This window comes from Dama dama, chromosome 1 (genome assembly GCF_033118175.1).
Source record: "Dama dama isolate Ldn47 chromosome 1, ASM3311817v1, whole genome shotgun sequence".
NCBI lineage: Eukaryota > Metazoa > Chordata > Mammalia > Artiodactyla > Cervidae > Dama > Dama dama.
In genome coordinates, this window is record NC_083681.1 from 30,350,861 (window position 1) to 30,374,909 (window position 24,049).

Below are 24,049 nucleotides of genomic sequence, written 5' to 3' on the forward strand. Positions count from 1 at the left end.
AAGCGACTTCAGCATGCACGCACAGACAGAGTTATTGTGATCACAGAGTACGTGTAAAGTTCTGGACACACACTGAGCACCCTATAAACACGAGTTACGATTTGTTACATTGCACGGGTCCTTGTCAGTGTTCCCGATACGTGTGCGGTCTCCCTTAACTATTGCGGGAGCTCTCTTCCCTTCGCCTTTCCCAGCCAGACAGCATTTGGCGATGTTGGTGACTGGTTGGGCTCGCGCACAGGGAGGAGCTGGGAGAAAAGCGTGCGCAGCAGCGAAAGACTTGCAGTGGCGCCTACCAGCCGCTGGGGGCTCGAGGCCCCGGAGTTCTTCCGCCCCCAGAGGTCAGAGGTCACGGGGCCGCGTAGGAGAAGCTTTGCGTCGCGGCTTCCCAGTCCTGGCCAGATGGCGCCGGCGCAGCGTTGTCCTCTTTGCCGCCAGACTTTCTTCTGTGGTCGCGGGCACGTCTACAGTCACAAGCACCAGCGGCAGCTAAAGGTGGCTTTGGAGCGGCTCCTGCCGCAGGTACGGACGGGAGGCTGGAGGGGACCGTGGACGGCCTGGGGCGGGGCTGCGGGAGGGGCTGTGAAGGCCCGAGGGGGTGGGATCTGGGGATCCCGCCGGGGTCCTAAGCCTGTCCGCCTTGGCATCCTCTCCGCCACAGGTGGAGGCCGCCCGCAAGGCCGTCCGCGCCGCCCAGGTGGAGCGTTACGTGCCCGAGCACGAGCGATGTTGCTGGTGCTTGTGCTGCGGCTGTGAGGTGCGGAAACACCTGAGCCACGGAAACCTGACCGTGCTGCACGGGGGGCTGCTGGAGCATCTGGCCAGGTGAGCGCCGGGCCCGGAACCGCTTACAGCGGTAGTGTATTAATAGGTTTATATTAATCTATAAATTAATGGAGGGAGGGTTTAGGGTGGGTGAGAGGAAGAACGTTTTTGTGATTTGATAAGATTGGATGATTCAGTCATCTTGTAGGCATGGCCAACCTTGAGGGTTAGGCCTTATGGTCCCAGTGGTCTCAGTGCTGGGGATGGCCATGATTGGACAACTGGCTCAATCAAGGTTCCTTCCCATCACTTCCTCTCAGATTGTCACATTTTTATTGGAAGGGGGAAACTGGAGATCTTGAGGAAACTACTGTCAGTATTCTCTCAGCCTTGCCCAGAGACCCAGGTGTCAGTTTGCATTATGTAGTCTATCATTGAGATTACTTGTCCTTTCCATTCTCAGTCCAGAGCACAAGAAAGCAACCAACAAATTCTGGTGGGAAAACAAGGCTGAGTTCCAGATGAAAGAGAAGTTTTTGATCTCCCCCCAGGACTTTGCTCGGTGAGTCATTCCTCCACATGATGAGGTAGCGGAGTGTGGATTCTTTGCATCTGTGTCAGGAGCTTCCTCTACTAATTGTAAAGTTTAGGAAGGACTTCATCAGTGACCATGGTCTTTGTAGCACTCATTATTCTAGGCACCATGTTGAACACAAATGAAAAATGACAGAGTCCTTGAAAGATTTATAATATAGTGGGGGGGGGGATGGTGGGATTTACAATATATTTAGCAAATAAAGAAGTGTATAATAAAAGCTGACCATAGTTAACTACTTTAATATGTAACAGAGAGACTACTAAGTTTCTTTAGAAATAGAAGATGCTTTTTATAGAGTGCAAAAAACTGATGCTTACCCAGTGCCCACTTTTAATAGTTTTAACTGGCCTTGGAGGGCCCCAACTACCTGGAGTGCAGGAAGCTTGGCAGCACAGAGGGGCTGAGTTGTGACTGCCTCAGAATGAGGACTCAGGCAGCCTCACATCACCCCTTTTATTGACTGTATTGAGATTATGGAGAGTGGAACCCAAGGGGATCCCAAAGTTCAAAAAATACATAGTGTTTATTATTATTCCTTTCTACTCAGTGTGGAGAATAATGAGGAATTAAGAAGTACTTAAACCCGATCACCTTGTCTTCCAGTCTGTTGTTTGGGCCGGGAGGAAATAAGAAACTGCGGCCAGGCACATCCCTGGTGGTTCAGCGGTTAAGACTGCATTCCAGTGCAGGGGGTTCAGGTTCTTAGGAGCAGAGATCTCACATGCTTTGTGGCCAAAACAGAAACAATATTGTAACAAATTAAAGACTTTAAAAAAAGTGGTCCACATCAAAAATTAAAAAAGAAACTGAGGCCACTTACTTGTCATAGCCTGACCCAGCTCTATATAATTTTTGGTGGATGAATAAAGGGTAGTTAGCAGAAAGGTTATAACTGAGAATTATATGGATGGACTCTCTGAACTTTTTATTTAAATATAGTTTTGATTTTTGAACTTTATAAATTTCAAGCTCACACAAGACTAAGCCAGGCCAGGCTTGACTGATTTGACCCGTAAAGATACAAATGAGCCACTTTTAGATTCAGGCAGCTTATTACTTACATAGGCAGTGAAAAGAGTAAGCCCAAAATGCCAGCTTCCCAGGTTGTCCCACACACCAAAAAGGACCACAGTGATACAAATAGGGCTGGGTGACTGTAGCATGAACTGTGGGATACTGTTGTCGGGGAGCCAAGACTAGACTGCAGCTACAGGCTTTATATCTGCAGCTCTAATCTGAGAGCAGAAAGCCCCATACCCCATCAGAACTGGGAGTTAATGAAAAACTGTTTCGTAACGCCCTCCTCTGAGAGATAAGGAGACCAGTGGGAGATGGCCTCCTAGCAGTTCCTTTTAGACCTCCTGTCCTCTTGTGTTCCTGGAGGATCATTCAAACCTTCTGTCAAGACTTTGATAAGTTGCAGTTCAAGGCTTTGCCTGTAAGGTCTGCCAGGGCACCATGGTAGAGCCATTCGCCTATATAAATGTTTTACATATTAAAATTAGGCAAAGACAAATTATCATATAACTATCAAATTGGTAACAATGACAGAAGAATTAAAGTAACATCTTTAAAAAAAATTTTTGGGGGGGCAGGGCTGCTCTGGGTTTTGCTTGCGGCGTGTGCACTTTCTCTAGTTGTGGGGGGGGGGGGGGGGCTACTCTCTAGTTGCAGCCTGCAGGCTCCACAGTGCTGGTTCAGTAGTTGCGGGGCACGAGCTTACCTGGCTCGCATCATATGGGATCTTCCAGGACCAAGGATTGAACTGATATCCCCTGCATTACAAGGTGGGTTCTTAACCACTGGACCACCAGGGAGGCCCAGAATTCAAGCAACATTTGAAAACAAAAATCTGTACACCCTTTGAAGGATATTTTCCAAGGATTAAAGAACTGCAAAGAAATCTTGAGTTTTACTTAGTAGTCTCATTGACAGTAGTACTGATATTATGCAGATATCTTTGTGTGTATTGTAGGATAAAAACTATTGCAAATATATTGTCCCCAATATGGGACAATTTGGACATCAGAAAAGAGTAACTGACTTTTCTTTTTTAAAGTATGGTAATGGTTTCAGACTGTTCCTTTTCCCAGGAAATGCATGCTGAAAAATTTAGAATTAAGTCTCATGTTCTTGAGAGAAAGGAAATGTGTTTGTAAGACAACTGGAGCCAGTATGGCAGAATGTTAACAGTGGATCTGGGTGAGAGGTACATGGGTGTTCATTGTACTACTGAGATTTGGTTTCTGGGAGTCTGACACTATTCAGAATCTAGAGAAAAATGATCTACTGAGGATCTTTTCACAACTAGCAAGGATTGGGATTCTGGGGTGACTTGTCCCTTTCCTTTTTAGATTCAAGAAATCCATGGTGAAAAGTCTGGATTCCTATGAGGAAAAAGAGGATGAAGTGATTAAAGAGGTGAGTTAAAGGAACGGCCTCTGAAGGACCCAGCCCCATCTTCTGGTACCTTTCTGAGTCACCCCTCTCCCACAGATGGCAGCTCAGATCCGAGAGGTGGAGCAAAGCCGGCAGGAGATGGTTCGGTCTGTCTTAGAGGTTGGTTTCCCTCGGAGGAGCCAGAGCAGTATCCAAATCCACTGATTCCTGGTTCTCCCAGGTCGAGCATTTCACCTATCAGCTCTTCTGAAGAAAAATTTATGGACTCCATCTGCTTGTCTTGAATTCCCTTCCCTGCCCACCAGGGGGCAGGCCTTATCAGTGGAGAAAATGTGGGCAGGGCTGGGAGGGAGGGAAGTTGCCAGATGGGGCAGTATCCTCAATTTGTCAATTTGTTTACTTCTGGAGGTGGGGAGCATGGCCTAGGCAAATTCTTAAGCATTCTAGACACATTTATTTTTCCTGAATCAAACTCAGCCTCAGACAGTGCCAGACCCAGAAGAGGGCTCTTCAGCACCTGGAAGCTGGAAAGGGACAAACAGGTAAAAGACTGTTAGGAAACCTCTTATTGGACATTCTGACATCTCAGAACATTCTTTAACTTTGATCGAGACATGGAAACAAATCTCATTCTTGCTGTCCTCATGGCTCAAGGACCTAGTCTGCCAGCCTGGCTCCTGTTTTGTCTTTTCCAGCCAAGTAGCCTCCACCTCACAGCAGCCCTCATACTTGGACCTGCCACCAGCCCCAGAGCTTGACTGGATGGAGACAGGACAACCTCTGACATTCATTGGTCATCAGGTACAATGGATAAGCACGTTGGGAAAGGGCTAATGCCCCCTCAGTTCCCAGGACACCCATCTCCCCTGGCTTTTCTGTATATTCTGGCTGTTCCTGTGTTAGTAGGCTTTTCCCTCTTGCTGCCCTGTTCCATAGTATCATGTTCTCATTCCTCACCCTCCATGGTATCCACACTACCTACATTGTCACATAGGAGCACCAACTCCTAAATCATCCTGTGCAGAATCCAGTTCCAGCTCAACACAGGGACACTTATAGATACCCCACAGGCACCTAACCCCCACCACTCCTCTTTCTAGTAACTGTGGATGGATTATCACCTCCTTTTTTTTCATCTCTCACATTCCCTTAATGAGTATACCACCTCCTTTTTTTCATCTCTCACACTGCTCAGTGAGTATGCCTTATCTCCTGAATTTGGCCTCTATTTCACCTTGGAACAATCTCTACTCCTGTAGTCTTGTCCCAAATACCTCATCACCTGCTATCTTTACATCCTATCCTCCAGCCTCCTGCTATGCTCTTTACTTTTGAACATGTAATTGCCATTTTTTAATTGAAGGATAATTGCTTTACAATACTGTTGGTTCCTGCCATACATTGTGAATCAGCCATAACTATGTCCTCTCCCTCTTTAACTTCCCTCCCACTGTCTTAAATGATGTCTTCCTTCCCTTCTCTACTTACCCTTACCTTCCCCTTCAGCTCAGATGTCACTTTTTCATGAAAAACTTATGTCATACCATGTAAAAAGCTGTGCATGTAATTTGTATAATTCATACTTAGTTCTCTTCCCCAGTAATATGTATGCTCTATGAGGAAAGGGTTTTGTTTACCTACCATGTAGTAGGCACTTTATTTTTGGACATCTCCAGCCTGAGCCCTTGAGTATGGTGGGGACAAGACTTGTCTTTCAGTGATTTACCACGCTCTGAGATTTAACATAAACTCAGTGCAGCATTAGCATTGTGGCAGTGGTGCCATCCACCTCCTGTACAATTTCTTCTTCTAGGCTGAGTATCCTTATCATCTCTTGGCTTTCTTTTAATTTTTCCCCCATTTTCCACTACAGGATACACCAGGAATTGGTAATATACACTCAGGTAAGGCCCATGGCAATCTCAAACTGTAAGAGGTTTTTTTTTTTTTGAGTTGTAGGTCTTTCACTGGTAGGAGGGTACCCTGACACCTGTGTCAGATGCATCTAACTCAGAAGAGTAACAGACATAATGTTTACCTGCTTACCAGATGTTTTTTTTTACCTTTCATATCTAAGATGTTTTAAAATTAGTAAATGTGTTGGGACATGGTAATTTTTTTTCTTTTTATTGTTCTTAATTTATTTTTTTATCCAATTGGCTACTTATTCACCAGGGATGTTTTACTTGGCAGTGAAATAGTATATGATAATTTTGCCAACATTTGTTATCTTTCTTGATGTCTTTCTCACATCTTTTTTTTTTTTTTTTAGTATTAGCAGCTTTATTCCGCCCCCCCCCCCCAATTATTTTTATTAGTTGGAGGCTAATTACTTTACAATATTATAGTGGTTTTTGCCATACACTGACATGAATCGGCCATGGATCTACATGTGTTCCCCATCCTGAACCCCCCCTCCCACCTCGCTCCCCATCCCATCCCATCCCTCTGGGTCATCCCAGTGCACCAGCCCCGAGCACTTATCTCATGCATCCAACCTGGACTGGTGATCTGTTTCACACTTGATAATATACAGGGACATGGTAATTCTTATGTGGGTTTTTGTTCAACCTCTGTGTTTTTAAAAATAATACGCTTAATATTTTTATATTAAAGAAAAATAAGAACTGTAAGGATAATTCTTTTATAGCAGGAATACATGTGGTTGTAGAGAAGGAAATAAAAATAAGGGTATTAAAAAAAAGGGTATAAACTAAATAGGGTCCTACTGTATAGCACAGGGAACTGTATTTAATATCTAAAACTACTTGCAATTGAGGGCCAGAGTCTCTGTACCTTACATAACGCCCACCATAGCATTAGACCTGCCACAGCCACACAGCCTCTTTGTGTTTCGACTAAGGGAAAAAAATATTTTGCTTGAAAAATGGGAACACTGCAAAACTTTAGCATAATAAACATGTTTTTCAAAAAAAGAAAAGCATCTGATGAAGAAACTATCTTCAATATATGAAGACCTCTCAAAACTCAACAGCGTTCCCAGTTGGCACTAGCGGTAAAGAATCTGCGTGCCAATGCAGATTTAAGAAAGATGGGTTTGATCCCTGGGTTGGGAAGGTCCCCTGCAAGGGTCATGGCAGCTCACTCCAGTATTCTTGCCTGGAAAACCCCATGGACAGAGGAGCCCAGTGGGCCACAGTCCAGAGTCAGACACAACTCAAGCAACTTAAGTGCAGCACAAAACTCAATAAAGGCATATAAAAAGTTGGTCATCAAAATAGCTACAACTATGGCCTTATCTGGTGCTTCAGTGGTTAAGGCTCTGCACTCAGTGCACGAGGTGTGGGTTTGATCCCTGGACAGGGAAAAAGTTGACCATGTCACACAGCAAAAAAAAAAAAAAAAGTATACAGAACTCTTATAAACTGCTGGTGAGAATGCAAAATGGCATAACTACTTTGGAAGAGTTCAGCAGTTTCTTTAAAAGTTGAAAAAATCTAAACGTGCCCCAGCAAATTTGAACAATTCAAAGAATACTCAACAAGGAAGGAATGACTGATACATACAACACACAATCTCAGAATATGCTAAAAGGTAGACAAGAGTACATATTATATTTATGCAAAATTATAGAAGAGGCAAACTAATCTATGGCAACAGAACACACATCAGTGGTTGCCTGGGCCTGGGAAAGGGGTATAAAGGAGGTGCGCTAAAAAATAATTTAAAGGGGCACAAGGATACACGGTGTGATTTTACTGCAAACATTTCAAATTGGACACCTTAAATGTGTGCAGTTTGTTATGTCATGCCCCCAATAAGCTTAAGCCCCTCTAATTCCCATGGTCCAGAAGTCCTGAAGTGTTTTCATTTCTGCTTAAAAGGTCTTCCTTTTCCAGGTGCCACACCTCCCTGGATGGTCCAAGATGAGGACTATAGCTCTGGGAACCAACAAATAGGACCCTCCTATGAAGAGTTTCTTAAAGAAAGTAAGTTAATACAGGAATGGTGATGAAGGCTTCCTACTCTTTAAGTCTTCCTACTCAAATAAAACTACTCATTGTAGAGGAAAAACAGAAACTGAAGAAGCTCCCACCAGAAAGAGTTGGGGCCAACTTTGACCACAGCTCCAGCACCAGTGCTGGCTGGCTGCCCTCTTTTGGCCGGGTCTGGAATAATGGACGCCGCTGGCAATCCAGGTATGAGCCTAGTGTCAGGACCCCAACCTGCTCCCCCCGTGGAGATCTCACTCTTTGTGCTGCTAACCTTTCATTTCTTTTCAGGCATCAATTCAAAACTGAAGCTGCAGCAAGAAACAAACAGCAATCACATAAAGGAAAAAAGCCAATGGCTTCCTGATGTATTTCCAACCACTATAAGGCTCAAAGCCAAGACAACAAATCTGTTACATGCTATTATCCTGTAACTGCCTTTCTTAGGAAACAGACAAACCCACTTATTTGATTTAATAAAGTTTTATTTTTTAAAATGTACAGCTGGTGGGACCTGTTTAAAAAAAAAAAAAAAAAAATCAAATCAGAACTATAGACCCTTGTGAAGGGGATGTGTACCTCATATAGGAGCCCCAGGCTCACGAATCTTTACCAGCTCACCTGTTCATGCATCTTCACCAGCAGCTGGGGCATCTCCACCCTTGGTGTTTCTGGTGTAAATCACTTGAGCTCTGTGCTTTGAAACCAGTTTAATAAGTCCTAGAAAGAGAGAATAAAATTTTCACACAATAATACTATAAAAACTCAACAAACTAAAAATGCTTAATTAAAGCATGAGTTTACAATACATGCCTACATTTCTTGGTGTAATCTAACCTGACTCACCCCTTAAAAAGAAGGGACTCATTACCAGCTCTTGGGATGGCTACCCTCACAACACTTGACTGTAACTTGAAAATCACTGTTTCCACTTAGGCACTACGGATAGCCTAGATAACATGCTAGAATTGTATTGCTAACCTCCACCTACTGCATTTAAAATGACTAACATGGTCAGCCCAAACTAAGGTGCAAAAAGCATACAAACCAGTCCAACACACCCTCCTCTCACCTTTACTAAGGAGTTCCTGAAGGGCTGCTCTGGCCAGGGAACCACGAATCTTCAGTCTCTCAGAGACGACAGCTGGAGTTATAAGCTTATAGTTGGGAACTTCTTTACAGAGTTTGTCATATGTTGCTTTGTCAAACAAGACTAGGTTATTGAGCTTGTCCCGAACTTTGCCTTTGGACCACTTCTGCTCACCACAAAAAAAAAAAAAAGGGAAGGAAGAAAAAGGGAAAAAAAAAAAATCAGTGCTCTTCAAAGCACCAGTATTTCCCTTCTCTGGAACAACCTGACTCAAAGAATTGTTACACGGTTGCAGAGTTATACAAGAGTGGGTCTGTCCCTTGGGCTGCAGAAACCTATAAAATTCAGAATCTGCAAACACAGCAAATGAAAGCTGAACTAATCATAGAGCCAAGTTCAAAGTAAAAGAGACCTTGGTTATTGCTGAAGGCATCGGAGACATTACGTTGGGGGGAAAATAAACTATCTTTGAGGCTTTCGGATATTGGCTGAGCCCCACTAGCCCAATTAAAGTAGCTCAGTACACACTTTTTCATTTTCAAGTAGCATATACATCCCCATTCTTTATATGAGTCAAAACCAAAACAGTGATGTGAGTGTAAACTCTTAATAACCTGACTCTAAACCCCACAACCTTACAAGCCATTTGTTACAGTATAGGGAAATTAGACTAGACGCCCCCAACATCCCTCACCATTTGAGGGGCTTTACTCCTACCTTCTTTTTGGCCTTGCCCCCAGATTTGTTCACTGGATCTTTGTCTTTCTTGGCCGACTTCCCGGCATCTTTCTTCTTCTTGTCGTCCTTGGGCGGCTGTAGAAGAAAAACCGGAATGCGGCCAGGTCACAAGACAGCCCTTTACGCTCCCGCTACTCCTTCGCCCCCCACCCTGCCCAGACTCCACTACCGGAGCACATGGGGAAAGCTACAGCCCTCCCATCTCCACACGTGGCCCGGCAGTTGTGTGAGCCCTCCGCCGATGCTGCCCCAAACGCGCGCCGGCACCGCCTGCTCCCAGAACCACGCCAGTTTCCCCTACACCGAGCTCACCATAGCGAAGGCCGGAGAGCAACTGCGACCACTGCCGCCTCGCTAAGATGTCGGACAAAAAGGAAGTGCGCCCCGCAAGCAAGCCCAGAAACCTCCGGCCGCAGCGATTGCTTCCGGGACAAGGGGCGGAGCCGCGCGAAGGAAGTCCGGAGCCGCGCGAAGGAAGTCCGGAGGCACAGGTTGGGCTCAGGCCCGGAACTGGCTACGGAGCAGGGTCCACCTCCGTAACGTCACACTCTCGACGTTATCCCTGACTTTTCGATTTTGCGGCCAGTTTTGAGGCAGTCACATTTTACACTTTCCTGGCGCTAAGATCCGGTAAAAAGGAAAGGAGAACAATTTTATAGGTCCCGGCATCTAAAGTCCCTGTGTTAGTGGCACTCAGGCGTGCTCCAAGTGCGCAAGCGTCTCAGCGGGCCCCGCGGGCCGGGGAACGGAAGCGGGGCCTGGAGCGCCGAGAGCAGGTCCCGTGCTGCGCTTCCGGGGCGGGGCCGGGAGGAAGAGGCTGAGTCCTGGTCCGGCAGCCTCGGCGGCAGCTATGGCGATTTTCAGTGTTTATGTGGTGAACAAAGCTGGCGGCCTTATTTACCAGTTGGACAGCTACGCCCCACGGGCCGAGGCTGAGAAAACTTTCAGCTACCCGTTGGATCTGCTGCTTAAGCTGCACGACGAGCGTGTGCTGGTAGCTTTTGGCCAGCGAGACGGCATCCGGGGTGGGTTAGGCTCGTTCCCGGGGCGCGGGGTTGGGGGGGATGAGGCGGGGCCAGGTGCTGCCTTGGTGGGCTGCTATCTCTGGGAGGGGGGCGGATGAAATTGGGGGCTGGGTCATTTGTACTGTTGGCGGGATCCGCAGTCTGAGGCTTTGTTGACCCTTAGCTTCGCCATTGCAGTGGGCCACGCAGTGCTGGCTATCAATGGTGTGGACGTGAATGGCAAGTATACGGCCGACGGGAAAGAGGTGCTGGAGTACCTAGGCAACCCTGCTAACTACCCAGTGTCCATTCGATTCGGCCGCCCTCGCCTCACCTCCAATGAGAAGCTCATGCTGGCCTCCATGTTCCACTCGTAAGTCCCACAACTCTTCCTAGATTCTGTCCGTCAACTCTTGGCTCATAGGCTGACTGGATTAGTGTAGTTCTGCGCTCAGAGACTTGTTGACTGGCGGTGCTTACCTTTTTCTAAAAAAGTAACACAGCCCCTCAGCTGTGTCCCACTCTTTGTGACCCACCCCCTCCCCCCCCGCCCCCCGCCATGGACTGTAGCTCAGCAGACTCCTCTGTCCATAGAGTTCTCAAGGCAAGAATATTAGAATGGGTAGCCATTCTCTTCTCCAAGAGATCTTCCCCACCCAGGGATGGAACCTGGGTCTCCTGCATTGCAAAGGGATTCTTTACCATTTATTTGAGCCACCAGGGACACCCCATCTACATAAATCCATTCCATAATTGTGGGAGATTTTATTCCTTGGCTAAACCTTTGCTTGTTTTTCTGGTTGAGCTTGAGTAATAGAAGAAAACTCATATTTATGACCGGGGTCACAGCAGTCATTATCAGTTGGCCTGGTGAGGGGAGGCCATCTAGTCATACCAAGAGTGATCTGAACATAACTATAATTTTTCTTTAAATTTTCTCAGGGCCAGCCAGTTAGAGCATTTGAGGGGTGAAATCCACCAAGGTAACCCAGAACTACTAGACATAGTTAATTGGTCACAAACCCAACAATTGGATTGATTTCTAAAACTAGCATAGGATCATGCCTATGATAGAAAAACATTTGATTTGTATGCTAAGATTCAAGAAGTCAAGAAAAATTAATGATCGTACAAGTTGTGTCAAGGATCTTGGGCAAGCTGTCCACCTCCAATGTCTTCTATTCTTCGTGTGAGTGTAGGGTCCCATCAGCCTTCTCTGTCTCCTCCTAAATTATCAGTTCTGTGTCATGAAAAGAATTGATCCAGTATGACAGGGCTTTAGGTAATGCTGGCAGTGGTGTGATTTTGTTTGCCTAAGTTACCTTCTCTTTCTTGAGTTTTAATATGTTCATCTTTAAAGTAAGGTGATTAAATGATCTTTAAGATCTTTTCCTGCTGTCAGTTGTATTACAAGATGTGTTGGATATGCATAGTCAGCTGGTGGGTAAACATGGCATGGTAATCCCAGAGTGTTAATTTTACCCAGTTTTCAATGTAGTATGTTTTGTAGCAAAGTGTGATTGTAAAATACATGCAGAGTTCAAATGAATTCTTACGAAATTTTGATACTGCTGCCAGGCAGTTCACACTGCTGCTTCTATTTCAAGCTATAATTTAAGTGTTCAGAAGATAAGGGTCACCTCGGTGGAAAAGTTTGAGAAGCACTCCTCCCTTATAGCAATGAGGTGCATTCCCAACTTTGCCTTTCTTGCAAATAGGCTGTTCGCAATCGGCTCCCAGCTGTCTCCTGAACAGGGCAGCTCAGGCATTGAGATGCTGGAGACAGATACATTCAAACTGCACTGCTTCCAGACACTGACAGGTATGCGCTTCCAGACAGGCCAAAGGCATGCGATGGGTCTGGTTGGAGGAAGGCATTGACCAAAGTTGGCTCTGGTAAGCAAGGGGGTGGTGGTTAGCCTTTTCTGGGACAAGTGCACAGTTATTTGTTTTGTGAATCTAAAGCCAATATTTAATCTTGATGCCAGTTTTGTCCATGCTCAGCCCTCATTATCCTGTGCGCAGATAAACTCACCTTAGTGTTCTCTCATGTTGCACACACTTTGGAAGGTGTAAGTGTTGTTCCAAAATAAAATTGGAATGCCAGTTGAAAATGGCCTTTGGATCCTGAGTGGCATTGCCTCACTTCGTGAAGGCAGAGCATGGGAAACTGCCTGAGTTTGTTCCCTGCCTGGCATTTTGTGCTGAGGGGCACCCAGGCCAGAAGTAAGCAACAGAGCTAGAACCCAAAGCCTAGTCACTCAATCAGCTGGGTGGTGCTATAAAGTCATTTCACTTCTCTGCTCTTCGCTGTAAATTCAAAGTCTTGCTTTTCATGCTTTATGAGGCAATAAGGATAAAATAAAAATGAGCATATAAAGTGCTGTACAAACAGGACAGTTTTATTTGCTGATTCTCTACCCTTTGGTAATCATTGGTCCCTCTCCAGGGATCAAGTTTGTGGTGCTGGCGGATCCTAGGCAGACTGGGATAGATTCTCTTCTCCGAAAAATTTATGAGATTTACTCAGACTTTGCCCTGAAGAATCCATTTTACTCCCTGGAAATGCCCATCAGGTAAGCGGTCCCAGTCTGCAGATTCTAGTCAAAGCCTCCTTGTTTTCTCTCCCTGTATTTGCTTCCCCAATGTCATTTTGAAGTGTAATAGTTATTTTAAAATAAAAAGTAACTAGCCTTTCACTTGCTTATTCTTTTGAGAAAGCAAGGACTTTCCTTGAGTTTGATGGCCTTCAAGCAGAGTTTTCACTAGCTCTGCCTCTGTACCCACGGTGGGGAGAGAGCCAGGCCTAACACTTTGTCTTTACTTGTGCCTCCTGGGCCTGGCCTAGGTGTGAACTGTTTGACCAGAACCTGAAGTTAGCCCTGGAGGTGGCAGAGAAGGCTGGAACCTTTGGACCTGGGTCTTAGGCTGAACCTACAGCGGATCCCACCAAATTCTTAAGAGATCCTACAGCAGGAATCCTGTGGTTTCCACTTTGATGGAGATCCCGGCAGCATTGTTAGTGCACTTGAAAATGGGAGGATGCTGAGCCTGATGACATGTTCTGATCCCAAGCCTTAATACCATTCTCTCTTTCCTCCTATATCTGTCATGGTCCTACTTCCCAATTCTGTACAGATTATTTATAGGAGGTAGGCCCATAAATGTTGTAATAAACATTCCTTTGAGCTCAGTGTTTGCTATCCTAATTGACGGTTTGGAGGAGAAAGCCTCAGAAGGGGAAACAGGAATGATAAGGGAATTCAAGGAAGCTGAGATACTGTGTTCCAGTAGAAAACAAAACAAATATATATTTATTAAGCGAATGAATGAACATGGGACTTTGAAGCAGGAGTCTTGGATTGCCACTGACTTCTTGGGTGGTTTGGTTGTGATGACGATAATGAAAACAATGATGGAACATTTATCAAGGGCTCACAGCCAGATTTTACTGCTTTATCTCACTTCATCCTCTCCCTTAGCTCAGGATGTTCATCCTGTTTGTGTTACAGATGAGATTTAGCAAAGTACAAACTCTCTGCTTCGAAGTCTCAAAGCTAGTTACCAGTAGACCTTGAACCTAGACTTTCTGACTATACTGTTGCCTCACTCCAGCAAGTTATTTAAACTGCCTGACACCCAGTAGCGTCATCTCTAAAATGTGCATTGAATTCTGCAGCATGAAGTTGAAGGCAGAAGAGGCAGGAGCTTAAAGGAGTCCATTTACCCTTCAGCTTTCCCTGGCTCTCTGGGGGTAGAGAATGCAGGTATTAAGGGAGTATTTCTCAAAGCTATTTCTGTATTACACCTTTTGAAAGAATGATTCACTGACAAGGTTAGTATCAAATCTAGTTTTAATTCTCTATAACAAATCTTTCTACCCTCCCACCTATTGTACCCTTGTATTGGTGAGAGTGACCTTTTGGCCCTGAACTCCAAGGTATTGGCAGGAGCAGTTGCCTCCTTGCTGAGGTCTTCTGGAAGAAGTCTCGGGCCATGGCTGCCCAGCCGCTGCAGGCAGGAGATGCCTCACCTCAAGTGAGGATGGGGTGAGATGGAGACAGGGTGGGGCTCAGGAGAGGGAGAAGGGTATAGGAGACTTCCTGAGTGCAGGGGGTTCCTATTTGAAGGCAGGAAATAGGAGCTAATGGAGTCCAAGAACAAAGGTTGTCCTTTAAATAGAGATGAGATGAGCTGGGACCTCATTAACTACTGATAACTTCCAGTGCCATGTAGATAAGGGAAAAGGAGCAGAAAGGGAAAGTCAAAGGTGCTAGTGAAGACGGCACCCTCCCTTCTTTCCCTCCCTACCCCCACGGAGGGGAAAGGCCACAAGTAGGACAGGATGCTCTGGAGCCTGCACTGTCCTCACTCAGCCTTCTTGGGCACTCGGCCCATCTTGGTGCGGATGTTTCGTAGAAGGAAGAAGGCACCTGTGCTGGCCGCACAGATCACCTCAGCCACCCAGAAGGCTGTGCTCCAACTGTAATGTTTGGCAATCGTGCTGAAGGGCAACCCAGCCAGAAAGCCGCCCACTGTCAGGGAGGAGAAGAGCCCGTGTCACCGTGAGGCTGGAGCCAGAGGGGCTTAATCCAGCCCCTCGCTGGCCTGAGGGCAAGGCATCAGTGGGGGTATCACTTACCATTGGCCATGAGTCCCACAATGGCATGGGAGGTGCCACACAAGTTCGGAGGGGCACACTCATTGGCTATAACTCCAAACAAGGCGATGGGACCATAAGAGGAGAAACCAAACACAGCTCCCAACACCAGGATCCAGAGCTGTAAGGGCAGTGCAGGGTGGCAGTTAGAGTCTGGGGAAGACTGCTCCCTACCTGCCCTTGCCACAGGAGAGAATGCTTGGCCCCGGGAACAAGTAGTTGTAAGGAGAAAGTGGCTCCCACATACAGACCGCTTCCCAGTACAACTGACTACAGACTGGAGGAGCGGCGGCCACACTGAGCCAACCTAAGGGACCTGTGTGGGTAGGTGAGGAAGGTAGAGAAGCCATCCCTCTTGAGTTAGATGCTGTCCCCTCTCAGGATTTGTGCAAGCCAGATTGGCTGGGGACAAGGCAGAGCGGGGTAAGATAAAGGTGAGATAAGACCAAGAGAAAAACCAGAGATAAAGATGGAGCACCTCATTCTCTGTAAAGCCTGTGAGCTCAGCAAGAGGGTGAAGAGCCGGAGTCCAGAAAGCAATATCCTAGAGGAGCACAGAGAGGAGAAGAAACCAGGCCCAGAGTCAAGGAGGGTCACCAGAGTAAAGAAGAGGGGAACTGAGGTACAAACAACTGAAAAGGACAGTCTGAAGCAGAAAAAGGCCAGGGAGAGGAAGAGAGGGTCAGCGGCCCTTGCTTTCTCATCCTTGTCCCTGCTGTGAGCCAGGCCCTCTTGACTTACCTTGGGGGAGTCACTGGTCACAGTGACCCGGAAGAGGTACATGGATGCCGTCATGCCAGCCATCATGAACAGCAGCAGGCCATGGCGGGGATTCCCGTAGATGGACAGCCCTGCCTGTGGGCACAGTCCTGGCAATGTCAGGCCCCAGGAGCAGCAGAGAACCCCCACCCCTGGACTCTGACACAGCAGGCCTCTGCTGACTGGTCTTTGGCAATCCCACTGCAGTTCTTGGCCCAGGGCAGCTCTGGGAGGCCCTGGGACCTGCTTATTATGTTCTGAGGCCAAACTCCACAACATCCCTTCCTCCACCTGGGCAGGCTCGAGGACATGGGCTGGCAGGCTGCACCCGGTTTTCCTCGGGCTGTGGAGAAGCTAGGTGGAGAGAAATGCTGGCTCTCCTTGCTATCAGTCAGCTTCAACTCCACATTCTTAACGAAGAAAAATATCCTGGAAACATTCCCACCTCACCCAGCCTAAACCAGCACATGCCAAGCTACATGTGCCCAAGGCTCACACTTCTGGTGTCCCAGTCATGCTGGGAAGATTTAAAGGGACCCTCCTCCTTCCTGTCCCTTCTGCCCACTCACCTTGGCCATGGCCCGGTCTGACAGGTAGCCAGCTGCGATGCTGCCTACAAGGCCCCCAACCTCCAGGGCACTCATGTAGGAGCTACCTGCAGTGAGGAGTTGCAGTGGGAAGAGGGAAAGGGAGGGTGGAAGGGCGTTACACCTTGGGGTTGTCCCAGACTGGCTTAAACCCAGATAGGCACAGGGTCCCCAAGCGTGACTGACTACAGCTGCCTGAGTAGTGTCCGGCCTCAGGGAAAGAGGAGAGGGGATAAAGGGAACTGGGCCTGAATTTCCCATCCCCTGTATTGGTTCCTGCTCCCTAGGCCTGTCCCATTCCAACACTCATCTCACCCACGAGGGCAGACTGTCCTCTCTCCTGGATGAGGAAGAACTGGCCCCAGTCAGTACAGCACGTCTTTACTCCAAACACCACAAGGTAGCCAGTGGAGAGCACCCACAGGTAAGGAGTCAGCAGCAGCTCCTGTAAGGTGCTCTCCTCCTTCGAGGAGCCTGGGGGTGGGAGAAGGCCAGGCCTCAGACTCTGCTCCAGCTGCCCTGCCCACCTCAAGCCCCCACCACTCATTAACTAGCCACAGGGACAGAGTCCATCCACATAGACAAGGATCAGCACAAAGGTAACCCCTCACCTACTGTTCTGCCCTCTCTCCTCCACTGAATGTGAGGACCAGTGAGGACGGAAGAGGTACTCAAGACACTTGAGCTTAGGATGCTGTCCACACAAGGAAGTGTGGCTCTGTTATAAGGAAGGACCAGTCTATAACATGAGTCATAGCATTTGTTGGCTCTGCCACTTGTCTGGCACTTAACTGTCTCTCAGGATGGAGTTTTACTTACTCCCCACCCACTCCATCACCATCCCTCCCCTGACATCCTTTGGCTAGCACAGGGCCAAGCATACAGCCGTCTTCAGCGAGAGTCTGCCAGGTGAATGATAAAGGAAGGTTCCCAGAGGGTGGCTTCGGTGGGTACTCACCCTTCTTGCCCTTGGAGGGGGTGGGGTCCAGGTTTTGGAGTCCAACATCAGCAGGTTCATTGTGGATGAGCAGGAGACAGAGGAAGGAGACAGCTACACACAGTGCCCCAGACAGGGCCAGCGTGGTGCGCCAGCTGTAACTCTGGGCGAGGATGGTTGCCAGGATGGGGCCCAGCCCTCCAGCCAGGTTCATGCTGGTTGACAGGATGGCCCACCAAGTGCCAAACTGAGATGGCTCAAACCACTGTGGGGCAGAGAGGAACAGAGTAGGTGCCCAGCCTCCAGTCCATGCGGAAGGTGGGGTCAGGTGGGACAGACCCAGGAGCTCACGTTACAGGAAGGAGGGAGAGGGCGCTTCTATTTGGCAAGGCCAATTCCCTCATCTGCCACCTGATCCCACCACATTCAGCCTCCTAAAATATCTTGACAAGCAACAGGAGCTGGGCTGAACTGAGAAAACTACTCTGGGGTGGAGGTGCCGGTGCACCCATGTAGTCTTTAGGTGTCCTCTCTGCCAATCTGAACCAGCTCCTCGGAAGCAGACACTCACCTTCCGCAGGACCTTGCCACATGGGGGCCAGCCCAGCCCCTGTGCCAGGCCATTGAGGAACCAGAGAGCAGCAAAGACAGGCACCGCGGAGCTCCAGGAAAAGGCTACATTGACCAGGCCAACCAGGAGAAGCCCAGAAGAGAATAGCCAGCGAGCACTCATCTGGTCAGACAGCACCCCGCTCACAAACTTGCTGATGGCGTAGGCAGCGGACTGGCTGCTGGTGATGAGCCCTGCAGAGGAGGGGAGCAGGGAGCAGGACACCTGGGGGGTTAGGGACAGGGCAAAGGCACAGGAGGGTGGAGGAGGTCATGGGGTCAGGTGTGTAGAGGTGCCTGGCAGGGTGAGACAGGTTCCTTCCAAGAGGAAGGATTCCTGACATTCATTCATGGTGCCAGGCTATTCCTCCTATCTCTCCATTAGCATTAGCCCCAGGCTGACCCATGACTTGTCAGCCTCTTGAAGAGTTCTAGCAGCAGCTGTCAGGCGGCAGGACAGCCCTCCTCCCTGTGATTCTCATATACCTGATTTCCCCCTCACTCGGCCTCTCGCAGTTCTGTTGCCCCATCTCTGAACATGGGGCAAAGGCTTAGAATTGGAGTCAAGGACCTTATTCCTCCTGAAGGGATAGCCTGCTAGACCACATGGAGTCATTGTGCCAACTCCGCGGTTCCAAGTGCTCACAGTGTCAGCAGCCAGCACTCACCCTGTGGTCTAAGCCTGCACCCACAAAGTGCAGAAACTGCTCAGAATCCCCCTAACACACAGTGCCTCTGGGACACCTGTTGGTCACAGGCACTCATGCATGCACACACATGTGCACACACATCAGAATCACAGCCGTCAGACATGCATAGACCATACCCACGGTCCTTTACCAGTGCCCACTGACATGGATCTCAGAGCTTCTTCATCCTGCACATGCACTGTCCCCTGGCCTCAGCTATGCAAACAATCCGCACATATTCCGTGCCTGTACCCACCACACTGCACAGACACCCAGCTTGTCCTGCTGGTCCTGTGTTCTTGGGCCCATCACCCTTCCCTGCCACGACTCACCCAAGTCATCTTTGTCCAGAGGGATCTCCTCCACCAACGACGGCATGACAAAGGAGAAGGTCTTGCGGTTGAAGTAGTACAGGCTGTAGCCTCCAAACATGGCCGAGAAGATCACGGTTCGGTAATAGCCATAGCCTCGGGCTGCCATGGTGGCAGGGAGCAGGCCCTACTGGCTGGGACACAAAGTCTCTGACCACAGCTGGGGCTGGCGGGCTCTCAGTGCCAGGTCTGCTGAGTTAGGCTTTTTCTGCTCCCTCCTCCACCCAGCCTCCCAGGCTCCCTTTATAGCCTCCTTCTGGACAATCATTAAGCCTGGGGCGGCTCCTAGGGAACCCGGTGTCCTGAGGGAGACAAGAAAATAGGAGATTACTGACGCCCTAGCTGTGGGGGCTGGAGGGGGTTTGGGAGGGAAGGCAGTGTCCCTGACCTAGGCCAGCACCCGGTGTCCCCAGGATTTCTTTCACGGCGCTTCCGCCTCGGCGAGCCTATGAGACCAGCGGTGATTAAAGACTTAACCTAATTACTTTTGTCTCCTTGCGCCCAGGGGAGGCAGGGGTGGAATGATCTATCCGGCTTCCTCAGCCACTTACCTCATTCATTCAGGGAAAGTTTATTGAGGGATTACTGGTTGCGAGGCACTGCACTAAGTGCTGGGTTAGCTTCTACACATATACATTCAATCAGACACGAACGCCAAACAACCTCTCTTCCAAGTCTTCCAGAGCTGACTTCAAGCCCTGTAACTCCCGATGCTTTTTAGCACACGGTGGGGGTGTAACTGTGTATGGATAGTTGCAGAACTCTAAGCAAGGCGAGGCAGGAGAAAACTCCCCAGCTCAAGACACAGTGTCACATCGAAAGCCCCGCTAGGGTCTGAGGTCTGATCGCCTTTACCCTTGACGTCAGTATGGGCTCCGGTCTGGCAGGTTGGGGCTTCAGGGACCGTGACCGGACGGCCCTTGGGCGGGAAGGTGCAGCGGCGGACTCCTGGCGCAGTGCCCAAGCTCCCCGCTTCCCAGGGCCCTGGCAACACGTCCCCGGCTTTTCGGCTCGGTGGGGAAAGCAACTGGAGCAGAAGGCTTGGGCGCAAGCGGAGCAGTTGGCCGCTCGGAGGCCCCAAAGGCCCCTCGCTTCGGCGGCCGAGTGGCTCGGCCTGGCGGGGTGGAACCGAGCGGTAGGAAGGGGAAGGAGGGAGCGAGGCGGCGTGCTCTCGGCACCTGCCCAGCCCCGTGTCCTCAAGCTACCCAGGACACCCGACTCCGGCTGGGAATGGACGAGGGCCCGAGTGCAGGGGCTGGAGTGGTGCGGTGACCCCAGGACTCGTGCAACACAAAGGAGCCGGCGCGAACTGATCCCAGACAGCGAGTGCCCCTACCCCTGAACCGGCAGCCGCAGAAACAGCTCTGGGTGGAGTAGAAAGTTGGGCCTCGGACAAAAGAGCGCAGCACCTGAGACTCGCGCTCCAGTCCCGCCCTCAGGAGACGCCCCACCTCCGCACACCGCCCCCTACCTGAACAGAGGTGGGAGCCGGGGTAGCAAGGGGCGGGGCCGGCCGGGCCTGTCGGGCGCATGCGCTTGCGCCCTGGATGGGGCGGGGCCTCCGCCTGCGACTTGCAGTCCTGAGAGTCAATCCTGCTCTAATGGTTTAGGTTTGATCTTGCGGGTCACCCTGGTCCTCGGAGGAGGACAGCGCCGCTTAGGGGTTGGATTCATATGTTCCCTTCTTAACTGATGGGCTTCGAGAAACCATTTTTTAGGAAGTGCCTCCCGCTACCAGTCACTGTTCTCACATCGTCTGGGAGATGTCTTGTGTTTTCTGTAAGAAAGTAATGCAGGCCTCTGTGAGCACAATTTGAACATTTATTTTGTGGTCAGACTGTTGGGGACATAGTTAAAATAGCTGGAGTGTTTAAAGTGTGGACCCTGAGTAAAGCTTAAATTTGAATTCCAGACCCACTACTTCGAACAGCGTGCCCTGGGTAATTAATAATCTCTATGAGCCCCAGTTTCTTACCAACCTCATAGGGTGATTGTGAGGGTTGAACAGATTTAGAGCTCCAAAAATTTAGATAACTGCTTTCACCGAGTATATAAAAGAATTGCTGAAATTATTTTAAGTGCTTCAAAGTTGAGAGTAAAGCTGTGTTTTGTTTTGTTTTTTAATCAATTATCTATTTTTTGGCTGCTCTGGGTCTTCAGTTGCTGTGTGGGCTTTCTCTAGGTGTGGTGAGCGGGATCTACTCTCTCATTTTGGTGTGCCTGCTTCTCATTGCGGTGGCTTTGCTTGTTGCTAAGCATGGGCTCTAGGGTGCATGGGCTCAGTAGTTGTGGCGCACACAGGTTGCTCCATGACATGTGGGATCCTCCTGAACCAGGGGTCGAATCCGTGTCCCCTGCACTAGCAGGCGGATTCCTAACCACTGGACCACTAGGGAAGTCCCAAGAGTAAAGCTCTTTTAGAGTGATGTTAAAAATACAGCAACAGGTCCAAAATTGACTTGCTTATGCTAAGCCCCATGTCACCAAAGGGAGACTTCAATACAGTTTTGCCTCTCCCAGAAATGGGATCTTAAATAAGTTAATCAGGAGTTGCCTGATCAGTACTAGTTATGTCATCTACCTGATAGATCCTATATCCATTCCCTAAAGGAAAGTAACCTGGTAATAACCAATCTTCTTTTTGCCTAGTTTAATTTCTTGTTCCCTTAATTTCTTGTTCCTTCTACCTATAAAAGCCTTTCATTTTGTACAGCTCCTCAGAGTGCCTTTCTAAGTGCTAGATTGGATGTGTCCTGATTTATGAATTGTTGAATAAAGTCAATAAGATCTTTAGAATTTACTCAGTTGAATTTTTTTTTATACATGCTGACTTTCTGCACAAAGGTTTCTTTTTATTCATAACATAGGCAAAGTTATTTAAGTCAATAAATTTTTAAGGATTTTCACATGTCCTGATTCTTTCCACTGCCAGTCACCATAGTTCCTCCAAAGTTGTCATCTTCAAGGCAGCCCTACAAAAAGTTCTGCTCAATCCACAGCTGTGATGCCACAGCTGTTTTAGTTGGGCCTCTCTGATCTTCAGTGGAGTGCACTTCAAAGTTTGCCACCTGTAATCTTTAAGATCCAATTTCTTCAAGCAGTTCACTATAGGATCCTGTTTAGGGTCAGGAGATGGGATGTCTAGTTCTTCATGACAACCATAGAAAAAAAAAGTATTAGTTACTATTGAAGATTATGTCAAACTGAACAGTATAAGAAACTAAAAGGATACTGTATCAGTAGAAATGCCAGGTCTGACATGCACAAAGCAAAAAAACCAACGATGCCAGATACTGAATTTATATCGCACTGTCTTTTGAACAGCCAGCAGGAACAAACTGCTGAATGCAGATACCATGCAGTGCAGTGAATTTTTTTTTTAACAGCAGAAAAATGATCAGGAAAGGGAAGAGGTGGAGGAGAGGCAAGATAAGATGGGACAATTTGTGGCTGAACTTGATTAATTGAACAGATATCTACTGAGCCAGAGCCTAGTGTATATCAGGCACCGGTGCTTTCATGAGGTAGAGCCCAGGGCCAGGAAAACGATTCTCTCCAAAACCAAGGCATATGAGAATCCGTACTTCACCTAGCAGACAGGGAGCCATTGTCCCCCCCCTCACTTATTGTTAAGGTATAAAATAAAAAAGGTACGAAAACAAACCAAAAAAAAGTGCAAATCTTAAGTGTACAGCTCAATGTTTTGTTTTTTAAAAACATACATTAATGCCCTTGTAACTACTGCTCAGATTAACTTTACTTTCCTATCACTTTATTTTAGAAATGTTCAAACCAATAGAAAAGTGGCAAGAATATCCTTCACCTCTCAAATGTTAAATTTTTTGCTATGTTTTGAAAATCTCTGTATAACTATACATGTGTTTGTTGTTGAATCATTTGAAAGTTACTTGAAGGCATTGGGAAGCTTCACCCCTCTATATTTTTTAGCCTGTATTGCCCTAAGAACAAGGGCATTCTCCTATATAACTAACTACAATTCTCACATTCAAAAAAATGTTTTTGTTAATATATAGTCCATATTTAAATGTCTCCAATTTTTCCAAAGATGTCTTTTAGAGCTTTTAAAAAATCTAGAATCCAGTCAAGGATTATATATTGCATGTCAGTCAGTCAGTCCAGTCACTCAGTCATGTCTGACTCTTTTCAACCCTATGGACTGGAGCACGCCAGGCCTCCATGTAAATCACCAACTCTCAGAGTTCACTCAGACTCATGTCCATTGAGTTGGTGATGCCATCCAACCATCTCATCCTCTTGTCACCCCCTTCTCCTGCCTTCAGTCTTTCCCAGAATCAGGGTCTTTTCCAATAAGTCAGTTCTTCGCATCAGGTGGCCAAAGTATTGGAGTTTCAGCTTCAGCATCAGTCCTTCCAATGAATATTCAGGACTGATTTCTTTTAGGATGGACTGGTTGGATCTCCTTGCTGTCCAAGAGGCTCTCAAGAGTCTTCTCCAACACCACAGTTCGAAAGCATTAATTCTTCGGCACTCAACTTTCTTTATGGTCCAACCCTTACATCCATACATGACTACTGGAAAAACCATAGCTTTGACTAGATGGACTTTTGTTGCCAAAGTAATGTCTCTGCTTTTTAATATGCTGTTGGGTTGTTCATAGCTTTTCTTCCAAGGAGCAAGCATCTTTTAATTTCATGGCTGCAGTCACCATCTGCAGTGATTTTGGAGCCCCCCAAAATGAAGTCTGTCACTGTTTCCCAATCTATTTGCCATGGACTGATGGGACCAGATGCCATAATCTTACTTTTCTAAATGTTGAGTTTTAACCCAACTTTTTCACTCTCCTCTTTCACTTTCATCAAGAGGCTCTTTAGTTTTTCTTCGCTTTCTGCCATAAGGGTAGTGTCATC

At 47.8% G+C, this 24,049-nt stretch overlaps 4 protein-coding genes and 1 non-coding gene across 6 annotated transcripts; 2 read left to right on the plus strand and 3 right to left on the minus strand.

Annotated features, from left to right (window-relative positions):
- The first annotated feature begins 349 nt into the window (after nt 1-349).
- CENATAC (centrosomal AT-AC splicing factor) lies at nt 350-8,217 on the plus strand. Its single transcript, XM_061145645.1, has 11 exons — nt 350-522; nt 662-825; nt 1,229-1,327; nt 3,718-3,784; nt 3,860-3,922; nt 4,241-4,305; nt 4,459-4,564; nt 5,637-5,667; nt 7,624-7,713; nt 7,791-7,923; nt 8,008-8,217. The coding sequence occupies exons 1-11, from the start codon at nt 403-405 to the stop codon at nt 8,081-8,083; spliced, it is 1,014 nt and encodes a 337-aa protein (XP_061001628.1). The 5' UTR covers nt 350-402; the 3' UTR covers nt 8,084-8,217.
- On the minus strand, nt 4,198-10,015 carry RPS25 (ribosomal protein S25). 2 transcript variants are annotated; one of them, XM_061145686.1, is made up of 5 exons: nt 9,857-10,015; nt 9,524-9,619; nt 8,789-8,972; nt 8,338-8,436; nt 4,198-4,287 (listed from the first exon to the last, which is right to left on the minus strand). In XM_061145686.1, exons 1-4 carry the CDS (start codon nt 9,857-9,859, stop codon nt 8,342-8,344), a joined length of 378 nt encoding a protein of 125 aa, XP_061001669.1. In that variant the 5' UTR covers nt 9,860-10,015; the 3' UTR covers nt 4,198-4,287; nt 8,338-8,341. The 2 variants fall into 2 exon arrangements, with proteins under 2 accessions (XP_061001669.1, XP_061001659.1); XM_061145676.1 differs by lacking the exon at nt 4,198-4,287 and adding an exon at nt 8,122-8,230.
- Nucleotides 10,016-10,036: 21 nt separating this feature from the next.
- Nucleotides 10,037-13,741, plus strand: TRAPPC4 (trafficking protein particle complex subunit 4). Its single transcript, XM_061145660.1, has 5 exons — nt 10,037-10,569; nt 10,747-10,921; nt 12,267-12,370; nt 12,998-13,124; nt 13,397-13,741. Exons 1-5 carry the CDS (start codon nt 10,395-10,397, stop codon nt 13,473-13,475), a joined length of 660 nt encoding a protein of 219 aa, XP_061001643.1. The 5' UTR covers nt 10,037-10,394; the 3' UTR covers nt 13,476-13,741.
- A 643-nt stretch (nt 13,742-14,384) lies between these two features.
- Nucleotides 14,385-20,608, minus strand: SLC37A4 (solute carrier family 37 member 4). The gene is made up of 9 exons (XM_061145632.1): nt 20,497-20,608; nt 19,122-19,462; nt 18,063-18,295; nt 17,513-17,756; nt 16,870-17,028; nt 16,537-16,622; nt 15,950-16,063; nt 15,191-15,329; nt 14,385-15,083 (listed from the first exon to the last, which is right to left on the minus strand). The coding sequence occupies exons 2-9, from the start codon at nt 19,267-19,269 to the stop codon at nt 14,917-14,919; spliced, it is 1,290 nt and encodes a 429-aa protein (XP_061001615.1). The 5' UTR covers nt 19,270-19,462; nt 20,497-20,608; the 3' UTR covers nt 14,385-14,916.
- A 1,781-nt stretch (nt 20,609-22,389) lies between these two features.
- LOC133064902 (small nucleolar RNA SNORA8) lies at nt 22,390-22,526 on the minus strand. The gene has a single exon (XR_009694767.1). It is a non-coding gene; the product is annotated as a small nucleolar RNA SNORA8 (small nucleolar RNA).
- Between the last annotated feature and the right edge of the window lie 1,523 nt (nt 22,527-24,049).